Here is a 12,162-nt window from a genome sequence, read left to right on the forward strand (position 1 = left end):
ATTACTTACGAAGAATGTGCAGACGTCTTGTCTGACATTCCGGACAACTTGGCGGATTGGGAAGAAGACAATGAATATAAGAAAAATGAAAGTGAAGCAGAATCGTCGGAAGATAGTGAAATACGTCCAAGAAGAATTCGGTGAACGCTACAATTCGGTGAACGCTACATTTGCCAGCTGATTCAGATGAATCAGAAGAGGAAGCCAGTGAACAGTGGTCAGACTTTGATTTACCGAGGACCAATAATAAATTTGAAGAATCTCCTGGTCCAAACATATTTCCCAAAGATACAAAGAGCGTCGAGGATATCGTAGAATTATATATTGGGAACGATCTATTTGAATATATTAGCAACGAAACCAACTAGTATTACAGTCAAAATTGCAACAGAAGGAAACTGTATTTTTTTAAAAAAAAAGGAAGAAGAAGAAGAAGAAGAAGAGCCAAATTTATCGACGTTACGGGACCCAAACTCAGAAAATAGTTTGGGCTTGCTGTCCTTATGGGATTTGTAAAAAAAAGCTAGGATCGATGATTACTGGTCAACGAATCCATTGATAGGCACACCAATATTTCGCAAAACGATGTCCCACATCCAATCCTGACAAATTTTATCATTTTTACATTTTTCCAACAACAATAAACCAGATAATGCCAACCGGCTTTTCAAAGTGTGATTCACAATTGATTATTGTTCCAAGAAGATTAAAGAAACCTTTAACCCAAGTCAAAACATCTCAGTTGATGAAGGAATGATACCGTGGCGTGGACGGTTAAATTTTAAAGTTTACAATCCGTCGAAAATTACAAAATATGGCATACTCATCCAGATGCTGTGTGATTCAAGTATGGGATACATTCCCTCATTCAAGATATATTTCGGCACTGGAAAGCGTTTAGCAAAAATAGTGATGGAACTACTGACACCTTCTTATGGAAAGTGGCATCGCCTATACATGGATAATTATTATAACAGTGGAGAACTTGCAGAGAAGTTACTTGAAAAGAAAATTCGAGTTTATGGAACGATACAACAAAATAGAGGATTTCTGGAAAAATTAAAGCACGCAAAAGTCACTGTGTCTGAAGCCTGTCACCAATGGAAAGGTGAAGTACTCACACTGGTATAGAGAGCTTCGAAAACTAAAACAATACAAATGATCTCTACAACACATAATGCCAATTTGACTGACACTCAAAGAAAATGTACATTTGACTGACACTCAAAGAAAAAGTAGAAAAACCAATTACACAATTTAAAAAAACCTGAACGTGTAATAGACTGCAGCAAATACATGAAAGGAGTGGATCAGGCAGACCACTATTTGAGTTATTACCCTATATACAGAAAAACTATAAAACAGTCAAAAAAGATTTACAAGTATCTCTTTAATTGCGCATCATTTAATGCCATTACATGGCATTATTTCAATACAGACCACAACAGTCTCAGATTTCACGACTTTTTATTGAAAAGTGTCTGATTCATGGATAAAAGACCATGTACCTGCTTCTGAGCAAAACTTGGGGGTTGCCACTACATCACACACGTCTCATCAGATCTGGTTGACAGACTATTCGGTCACATACAGCAACACCAGTTAATACTTATTTCCGAAACAAATAAACAAAAAAAAAAAAAAAAAAGGAACTGCAATGCATCTTGGAGACTGTTTTGCAGCATATCATACAAAAGAGAAATACTAAGTACCAAAGACAATGCAAATAAACAAATATACAAAACAAACAAATTTGGTATTTATTTATGTATGTATGTAAATCTTCGAAATTTTATGAAAGTAGGGGAACAGGATGTGAACCTATAAGAACTGACAATGAGATTAGTAAAACTTAACAATTTACAATCTCCCGATAATGTCAAGAACGGCTGGCAACAAGCCAAGTAGTCCGAATTAGCGCTGCCAGTGCCAAGACAATACATTTGTACTAGATGTGCGGATGACAAAGTGTTAATACCTAATTTATACAGAGTTGTGTTGGCAGTTTGATATGATAGTTGAAAGTCTGTTTTTTGTCAAGATGTAGTCCAAGATAATAAGTGGCTTGCTTCCTCTGTATGCTAGTATTGTCGTAATTTTAGAACTGGGTTCCTCTGTAATGTCTGTCTGAGCAATAGACAGTTTTGTTGGGTGCTATTTTTAGTTTATTTTCTTTGCACCAACTGTTCATTTTCTGAAGCAGTTGCCTTTTGTCTCTAGTGGTGCTCTCGAGTTGGCTGACACCACTACGAGCAGATCATCTGCATATGCCACCACACCTCTTACACTATAGTCACCGTCCAGGGTGTTCAGCAAGAGGTCAATTGCGATATCCGAAAATATTGGTCCGCAGATCGAGCCCTGCGGACATCCCTTTGTTATTCTCTTGACAACCTTGTTTGTACCTGCCGTCCATTCTGCCTCTGCAATAGTTGAGGAGGCTATTGTAGAGTGAAGCTGATAGCCTCATTTCCCTTAACCTGGCGAACAGAGACGGCCACCACAGATTGTCAAAAGCCCCAGCGATTAGTATGGCAGCCATGTATTTGTTGCTGACGCTATTTTTTACTGTCAGTGCTCAGTTGATGGCGTCTCCTATTGATCTACCTTCCCTGAAGCTAAATTGATGAGGCATTGGGCTGAGGCAGCATCTGGGCGACTGAAAGCGGTCGCACAGGAACCTTTCCTGTACCTTGGTGAGAGTGTTTATGAGGCAGATCGGTCGGTACATTTTGGGGTCTGCTGGTTCTTTGTCTTGTGATTTCCTGATTGTTACTACATTAGCAATTTTCCAGAGGTTTGAAATTCTGCCTGTTAGTAATGCCTCGTTTAACACATTAGTAAGAAAAGGTGTGATTTGTGTTAATGTTTGTTTTAATGTTTCTGAAAGTATTTTGTCTGGACCAAGTGCTTTTTGGTTTTTAAGCCTGCTGATTGCCGTCACGACTCCCTTCTTGTGAGAATGGTATGGTGACATTGTCACTTATGTATGGTTGCCTCATCCTCTCTCTCAGGTCAGTGTGGTTGGTTGGTTGGTTGGTTTGGGGGATTAAAGGGACCAGACTGCTATGGTCATCGGTCCCTTTTTCCAAAGACAAGGAAAACCCACAGAGAATAAAAACGAGGAACAGAATAGATCACAGACGATACAGAACAAGAGAAACTGAGACAAAGACAAGACAAAACGAACTAAAACCACACAGAGTGTGACGGTGGTTGGCCGACCATAGAAATAAAAAAGGAAAAGCCAACCACTTAGAAACACATTAAAAGAAAATCAGTTGAAAATCATAGGCCAAAGGCCAGAATAAATACAAAACAATAAAATAAAACAGAAACACTCAGAGTAAATGATAAAATCCCCCTGCCCAAATAAAACGTAAAACTGAGTCAGCCATAGTGGAGTCGTCTGTTAAAAGGGCAGGGAGCGTATCAGGCAGTGCAAATGTCTGCCTGACCACAGCTAAAAGGGGGGCAGGCCAACAGAATGTGGGCCACTGTCAAAGCTGCCCCACAGCGACACAGAGGAGGGTCCTCCCGGCGCAGTAAATAACTGTGTGTTAGCCGGGAGTGGCCAATGCGGAGCCGACAAAGGACGACGGAGTCCCTGCGGTTGGCTCGCAGGGATGACCGCCACACAGTCGTCGTCTCCTTAACGGCACGGAGTTTATTGGGTGTAATCCGATCGCGCCATTCAGCGTCCCAAAGCGCAAAAACTTTTCGGCGGAGGACTGCCCGCAAATCAGTCTCTGGGAGGCCAACATCCAGAGGTGGTTGACACGTGGCCTCTTTCGCCAGGCGGTCAACATGTTCATTGCCCGGGATACCGACATGACCGGGGGTCCACACAAAGACCACAGAGCGGCCGCAACGCGCAAGAGTATGCAGGGACTCATGGATAGCCATCACCAGATGAGAACGAGGAAAACACTGGTCGAGAGCTCGTAAACCGCTCAGGGAATCTGTACAGATCACGAAGGACTCACCTGAGCAGGAGCGGATATACTCTAGGGCTCGAAAGATGGCGACTAGCTCAGCAGTGTAAACGCTGCAGCCAGCCGCCAAGGACCGTTGTTCGGAATGGTCCCCTAGAGTTAGCGCATACCCGACACGACCAGCAACCATCGAACCGTCGGTGTAAACAATTCCAGAGCCCTGATACGTGGCAAGGATGGAATAAAAGCGGCGGCGGAAGGCCTCTGGAGAGACCGAGTCCTTCGAGCCCTGTGCCAAGTCGAGCCGAAGACAAGGGCGAGAAACACACCACGGGGGTGTACGCAGAGGCACCTGGAAAGGAGGCGGAACAGGGAAAAACCCAAGCAGGCAGGGAAGCTCCTTGACGCGTACGGCGATCGGACAACCCGACCGGGGCCGACGGTCCAGCAGATGGACGACCGACTGCGGGAACAGGACACGGTAATTTGGATGCCCGGGCAAACTAAAAACATGGGCAGCATAAGCAGCCAGTAATTGTTGGCGTCGTACCCGCAGTGGAGGTACACCTGCCTCCACTAGCACGCTGTCCACAGGGCTGGTGCGGAAAGCACCAGTGGCAAGGCGTATCCCGCTGTGGAGAATTGGGTCCAGCACCCGTAACGCAGATGGGGATGCTGAGCCATAAGCCAGGCTCCCATAATCCAGACGGGACTGGATTAACGCCTGGTAGAGCCGCAACAGGGTAGAGCGGTCGGCGCCCCAGCGGGTGTGGCTCAAGCATCTCAGAACGTTTAGATGCCGCCAACACGTCTGTTTAAGCTGCCGGATATGAGGCAGCCAAGTCAACCGGGCATCGAAAACCACCCCCAAAAACCTGTGGGTCTCCACCACAGCAAGGAGTTCGTCGGCAAGATAAAGCCGCGGCTCAGGATGGACTGTTCGCCGCCGGCAGAAATGCATAATGCGGGTCTTGGCTGCTGAAAACTGAAACCCATGCGCTACAGCCCAAGACTGCGCCTTACGGATAGCGCCCTGTAGCTGACGTTCAACAGCTGCAATGCCAGTAGAGCTGTAGTAAAGGCAGAAGTCGTCAGCATACAGGGAAGCGGAGACAGAATTTCCCACGGCCGCAGCAAGCCCGTTAATGGCTATTAAAAACAGACAGACACTTAAAACAGAGCCCTGTGGCACACCGTTCTCCTGGACGTGGGAGGAACTATACGAGGCCGCGACTTGCACGCGGAAGGTACGACACGACAGAAAATTGCGGATAAAAATCGGCAGAGGACCCCGAAGACCCCATCCATGAAGCGTAGAAAGAATGTGATGACGCCATGTCGTATCGTACGCCTTCCGCATGTCGAAAAAGACAGCGACCAGGTGCTGACGGCGGGCAAAAGCAGTACGGATGGCCGACTCCAGGCTCACCAGATTGTCGGTGGCGGAGCGGCCTCTACGGAACCCACCCTGAGACGGAGCCAGAAGGCCCCGAGACTCCAGTACCCAATGCAAGCGCCGGCTCACCATCCGTTCAAGCAACTTGCAAAGAACGTTGGTGAGGCTAATGGGACGGTAGCTGTCCACCTCCAGAGGGGTCTTTCCAGGTTTCAAAACGGGGATGACAATGCCTTCCCGCCATTGCGACGGAAACTCCCCCTCGACCCAAAGACGGTTGTAAAGATCGAGAAGGCGCAGCTGGCAGTCCACTGAAAGGTGTTTCAGCATCTGACAGTGGATGCCATCTGGCCCAGGAGCGGTATCAGGGCAAGCAGCTAGGGCACTGCGAAATTCCCACTCACTGAATGGAGCATTGAAGGATTCTGGGTGGTTGGTGCGAAACGAAAGTCTCCGACGTTCCAGCCGCTCTTTAATGGAGCGGAAGGCCTGGGGGTAATTCGCAGAAGCGGAACTCATAGCAAAATGCTCTGCTAAGCGATTTGCAATGACGTCGGAGTCAGTACACACGGCTCCATTCAGTGAGAGCGCAGGGACGCTGGCAGGGGTCCGATAGCCGTAGACGCGTCGAATCTTGGCCCAGACCTGCGAGGGAGTGACATGGAGGCCAATGGTGGACACATACCGCTCCCAGCACTCCTTCTTGCCTTGGCGGATAAGGAGGCGGGCCCGCGCACGCAGCCGTTTGAAGGCGATAAGGTGCGCTAAGGAGGAATGTCGCTTGTGACGCTGGAGCGCCCGCCGGCGATCTTTAATCGCTTCAGCGATCTCAGGCGACCACCAAGGCACAGCCTTCCGCCGAGGAGACCCAGAAGAACGGGGAATGCCAGATTCGGCGGCAGTAACGATGCCGGTGGTGACCGATTGAACCACCGCATCAATGTCATCAGTACAGAGAGGCTCAAAAGCGGCAGTGGAGGAGAACAAATCCTAGTCAGCCTTATTCATAGCCCATCTGCTAGGGCGCCCAGAAGAGTGACGCTGTGGTAGTGACAAAAAGAGCGGAAAGCATGGTAACCTCACAGAGATGGACAATGTTCATCAATAAATTGCGTTTCTTGGAGTGCTGCACAGATTGCAGATCAGGATGAAATTATTTGCTGGTGAAGTCCAGGCAGGTGGCAGTAATATCCATTGCAGTTCCATTGAATTATCATGTTAAGGAAGTTCTGGATATGCGTAACGGGGCCAGGAGGGCAGGTCATGCCCCAAAATCACTCAGTCGCTGATGGGGGTGTAACAACATCAATAAACATGGTTAGTGAGTCCAACAGCATGGGGGATCTGGAATCTCCAGGGTCCTCAAAGTAACCTTCTCTTAAGATATCTTCTTTCTCTCTCTTTCGCTGCATTTGGTGGTCGCGAATCTTGTGACAGCTTATTCACAGTAGGCGTAGAAACTAAAGAGGGCTGGTAACAGCTCACTGGTCTGTAGAACTTGGACAGATGAGGGAACCATGTCACCGGTAGATGTCTCAATGTTTTCATTTGGTTTGCTGCTTTACGGTTTCTGAATTACTGTTGGAGTACTACACATTTTGACTGCAGTACAGGCAAACTACTATCAAACGTGAGGATTTTACAATAGTTGTGTGGGAGCAAACCCACGTCTCCTATAACTAAATAAGCAGGCTGACCACAGAACAGACTAAAAAGACTACATATTTTCATCAAAGCTGTTAAAGGGCTGCAATGTCTCCTTAAAACCTCCTTTACACTAAAAGCGAATGCAAGTAAACACGAGCATTTGCGGAGAACTCGCATTTTCGCTGTCATTCACTTGTGCCTGTGAACAAACATTTAATTTAAATTGGAGGGAACTAGAGAGAGCATGCATAGTGTGCCAACTCTAGGAGTGCTGTGATGTTTTTTGGCACTAACAATCGCCAAGCAGATTTCACTCAAAAAACACTTGTTATATGTATGATGTAAGATTGTGGTATTCAGACTGCATTAGCCTTCATGGCAAGTGTGTTGATTCAGATAAAGCAAGCAAAATGGCATAGGAAAACAATAATGTAGTCCTGTCTGAAGTGTTAAGTATTTGGAGGTAGTGCAGCATTTAACACTAAAATCCAGCCTTCCATAATATTATTCCAAACCTTTGCACACATCTAGGTTGACACTTTTCACTGATTTCTTATTACAAATGAGAAATATACCTAGAAGCAGAACACTAATAATTGATGAGCAACATAACATGAAGAAATGTTAGCACCTACACACTGTTCATGGGCAACTGGTGACATTTATGTTGTAACTGTATCATTTGAACAGCTGCTGTATCTTAGTTCCCAAATGTTTGCAGTGACATTCATGAAGTGATTCTACAATTTATTTTAAATTTATTAAAATATATATCGGTAATACAATCCCAATAAAATATGGTTACTGAAATGTGAATGTTCTTACAACTTGTCACATAAGCTACTTAATACAATCTGCCAAGTTTGTTAAAGGGCAGAGAGCCTAATTACGGGAAAATGATTTTTGTTTATTCTGTTGTTATGCCTACATCAAAAAACCTCTGAAATGGCAGTGATATACATCGGCAATGTAATTATATGTGCAATGAACATAAGTTATGAGAATGATCAGGTATTTCGTATGTTTTTAATTTCAATGATCATAACAGATACATATTGGTGCTTGTTTCCTTTAAGAAAATTTATTGTGTTGTTCTTTCTTAATAAAAATTAATATAAGGCTCATATTTATTCCTACCTGATGGAAGCATCTCATTTCCACAGTTGGCCCTTTACTTACAGTGTTAGTGGCTCTTCCACTGCATGCTGCTGTTGGCAATTTGTTTATACTGGTCATAGTCAGTCGGGTGACAGTACACAGTAACCAATGAGAATCACTGAATCTAAGGACTTGTTTTGGCAGAAGATATGAAATGATTACTTGAACCGTTTTTGAGGAGGAGGAGGAGGAGGAGGAGGAGGAGGAGGAGTAGATTAATTTTTAACGTGAGGTCATTAGAGATTGAGCATAGGCTCAGATTAGGGAAGGATGGAGAAGGAAAGCGGTTGTTCCCTTTTGAAGGAACCATTCCAACATTTGCTTTAAGTGATTTAGGAAAATCAAGGAAAATCTAAATCAGGATGGCCGGACATGAGATTGAACCGTCATCTTCCTGAATGCGAGTCCAGTGTGCTAACCACCACTCTACTACCCACTTGGTAAATTGGTTTTAACATTGACAGCGTGAGATTGACAATACTGGATAGCATAAGGCTGACAGTACTGGCCTGGCCATTATGGATTATAAAATTGTTTACTGTCTTTATATGTACCTCTTGTATTGTTTGTTGCTCAGAATATGATAGGATTTGGCTCGGTGAATGATGGGAAATGACGAAGATAAATGATAACTTTGTGATTAGATGAGGTGACAGAACCAACGAGAAAATAGTGTTTGATAAATGTTGTCATGATGTGGGCTGTAAGAAATTACGTAGTAGCATAATGGACTACACTGTGCAGAATGTTGTTCTACAAAAAAAGAAAAAGTATTCTGTAAAATTGAAAACTGTACTCCTAGTTTCCTGCGTAACCACAACCTTAGAAATAGCGATATTTCAAAAACCCCTCGTAAAGTTTTCGAAACAATAATTGGGCTATGCCACAGATCAATCTATCTCCACAACCAGTTTTCATACACTCACATTTGTTGGCGTTGCCAACTCGAAACCAAACTGTAACATTTGAACAAGCTAGATACTGGCTCTGCTACAGATCAATCCATTACCACAGTCAGTTTTCCTCCACTCATGTTCATTGCCTTTTCCAACTCACAACCAAGCTTTAATATTGTAATATGACAAGAGGCTTTAAGTGCTTCAGGAGAGCTTTGGTATGAAAACTTCTGTAACAGAAGTGATAAAAAGAGTCAATGATCTATACTTCCTTAAATCTACTACTTAAACATCTCTCTCTCAATCATTTTGCATTGCAGGCTGCAAGTTTACTTATTATCAAAATTTCAGCCTCTGGCTCCCTCCTTTATTCTTATCATCTCTATATTATAAACTCATTCCTAATTTGTTTTACCTTTATGTTTGTGCTGAATTGGTCTGGATACTCCTATGTATATTTCAGTCTCACAATTTAATTCCTGCACATCTTTTCAGTGTGGAAATAACAGCAGAAGCTTTATTAAAGCATTCCACCTTTTCGAGGAATCTTCAGAATTTGTTTGTTTTTCTTACTGAAAATATATCACCAACATTGCTGCACTATAGTCATGGTGTGGGAGGATTTATATATCCTACACATCTGTTTTACAATCTGTCAATGAGTGAGAGCCTATAGGTCTGACACAGCAGCAAGACTAATATCAACTACGGTTTATTCCTGTTTTACTGGTATGTCAACAATTATTGGTTACATATTTGACGAAACCCTGCATTTTTGAATATCCGCTTGGACATGAACATTAGCTACAAGTCAATTTGTTACCTGAACCAAATTTTCTGCTTTCACACTCACTGGCTTCGCCAACTCGCAACCAAATTGTCACCTTCCAACCTAACCTATACCTCAGAGTGCCCTAACTATCAGCCTGCCATCACAACTAAGATCTTAGGGTGGGATCAAATACAGAACTATAGCTCAGTTATGTAACTTAGGCAACAAGTTTATGTGCAGTATAGTACTGATTTATAATTTTCGAAATTAGTTGTGTGTTTCATTCAAATAAATAAACTTGAATGCTGTGCCATAATCAAATTCTCAGATTTGTGTTACGATCAATGAAGTATTAATGTAGGCTGAAGTTTATAAGAAGTCTTCTTCATTTTCGGCAATTAAGAAACGGACAGCTGAACTGTTTACTTGGAAAGTTATCCACATGAAAGATGGGCCACTGGTACATTTACTAATGAAAATATCAAGAAAACGCACAATACTGCAGAAAGTAAAACAGTTAAAGGAGTATGAAACAGCTGATACTACAGCCACGTAAGAAGAAAGTATACAGCGCTTTTCACATCAAGTATTGAGTATGGAAAGGATTTGTGCAAGACAGATACTGCACATCTAGAATTATAACAGCAGGTATGAAAATAAATTTCTAAACAATAATTTGATAGTTTCAAAAAGGTACAAAGTGATGGCATTCAACGAGTTACTACTGCAGATGACAAAATAGTCTTCTATTCAGGGCTGAAACGAAACAGCTGGTAAAGTGTGATTGAGCAATGCCCCTGCCTGAAAATTTGTTGTGATGTTGTCTGACTAATCTGTAGCACTGTCGAGCTTAAGGCAATCTGGTGTATCTGAATGGAAAATATTCGTCAAATGAGGACTGAATCAAAATAGAAACAAAAATCATCTTTCATTTGTTCCTTTAACAATCAGGAAACAGGAGAACTTTAAACACTAGTTGTCGGAAGATCCATCCACTTCACGAAGGTGGCCATCCTTTGACAGTCATATAGTATTTTAAATACTGTGCATCAGAGGAAGCTAATCAGACGTAAAACAGCGAGCAAAATACACTGACATCAACGAAACTAAGTCGAAAATACATGTAAATTTACCTAAACTCTGCATTCTTGACTGCTGGACTGAAAGTTTTTCACTGTACTCTTCTAAACAATGTCCAGGAGGTATTTGATCGCCCTTTGGATGGGCTTGCTGTTGAATGCTATGAGTCATCTCCTAGGCGTGAATTTCACATAAACCATGCATAAAGCCATTTTCATTACATTTTCGTAAGTACTGATTAGGAATCTCGGCACCTTAATATTGCACTTTTTGATACTATCCCGTGAACATTTGTGAATAGCTTCATTCACTTCAATAAATGTTCACGTAAATGTACATACGCAACTGTTTTGTCAACAACAAATAACAACAACAACAACAACAGAAGCATCACCACCGTTATGTGCTATGTAAACTATGGACTACCAACAGTAAACGATTACTCGTCCGGTGTGCTCACTGCCCAAACAGTGCCCAATCAAACGCTTAACAGCACACTAGGAGCCACAGCGAAAGCAGTAACATTCAGCAATTTCTCCTCAGGTGATTTCCAGTAGCTATCACCTACAACAGAAGCACAAGTGCTGGCTGCATGTACAGCAACTATTTTTGATTAAGGCATTCTTTTCACTGGACTCAAACGATTATTGTCAGATACCACATGAGTGATTACTCAGATAGGATCCAAATAAACAAACGGAATTGGGGTATTGTCCAAGAATCTGTCAACCAAATGTAAACAAAATTACCACAAACAGTCAATATTTTATCAACATGCTGGTTGTTATACATACCCCGTTCCAACATCGATGACACATGCAGGCAATCTTCCAGCCATTATGTCACGTAAAATTTAGGTAAATTATGAATTAAGCACAAAAACCACACCTTCTTCCGGCACTGATATCATACTGCAAAGATAATCATTTGCAGCTCCAGTAATCTGCCTTCCTGGGCAGTAGGTATATCTTTCCTTCAAATAATATTTCTCAACTATCTGCATTTAGCCAACACCACCTAGATGCTTGCAGGTGGTGTTGTTTAGCTGGGTTTCAGCTGAGACAAATTTCTTACGCATGCATCTCCCCCACCCCTTCCACTATAAAATATTCTCACATGCCGTTCGCTTTGGCTCACACCTCAGTTATAAACTTTACTAAAGGATCATGCAATATTTATTGACAATAGTAGTTTGTTGTGTGTTGTTTTTAAGGGAGCGAGGTCATCGGTCTCATCGGATTAGGGAAGTATGGGAAAGAAAGGCGGCCGTGCCCTTTC

At 43.0% G+C, this 12,162-nt stretch overlaps 1 protein-coding gene across 1 annotated transcript in view; it reads right to left on the reverse strand.

Annotated features, from left to right (window-relative positions):
* LOC126482359 (actin-related protein 3) overlaps positions 1 to 11,829 on the reverse strand; it is an 84,634-nt gene extending 72,805 nt beyond the window's left edge. The window contains exon 1 of the mRNA XM_050106439.1: positions 11,679 to 11,829. Within this exon, the coding sequence (XP_049962396.1) occupies positions 11,679 to 11,722 (44 nt within the window). The 5' untranslated portion in view covers positions 11,723 to 11,829. The remainder of the gene's footprint in view (positions 1 to 11,678) is intronic.
* Positions 11,830 to 12,162: the final 333 nt, after the last annotated feature.

The sequence above is a fragment of the Schistocerca serialis genome, chromosome 5, assembly GCF_023864345.2.
Source record: "Schistocerca serialis cubense isolate TAMUIC-IGC-003099 chromosome 5, iqSchSeri2.2, whole genome shotgun sequence".
Taxonomy (NCBI): domain Eukaryota; kingdom Metazoa; phylum Arthropoda; class Insecta; order Orthoptera; family Acrididae; genus Schistocerca; species Schistocerca serialis.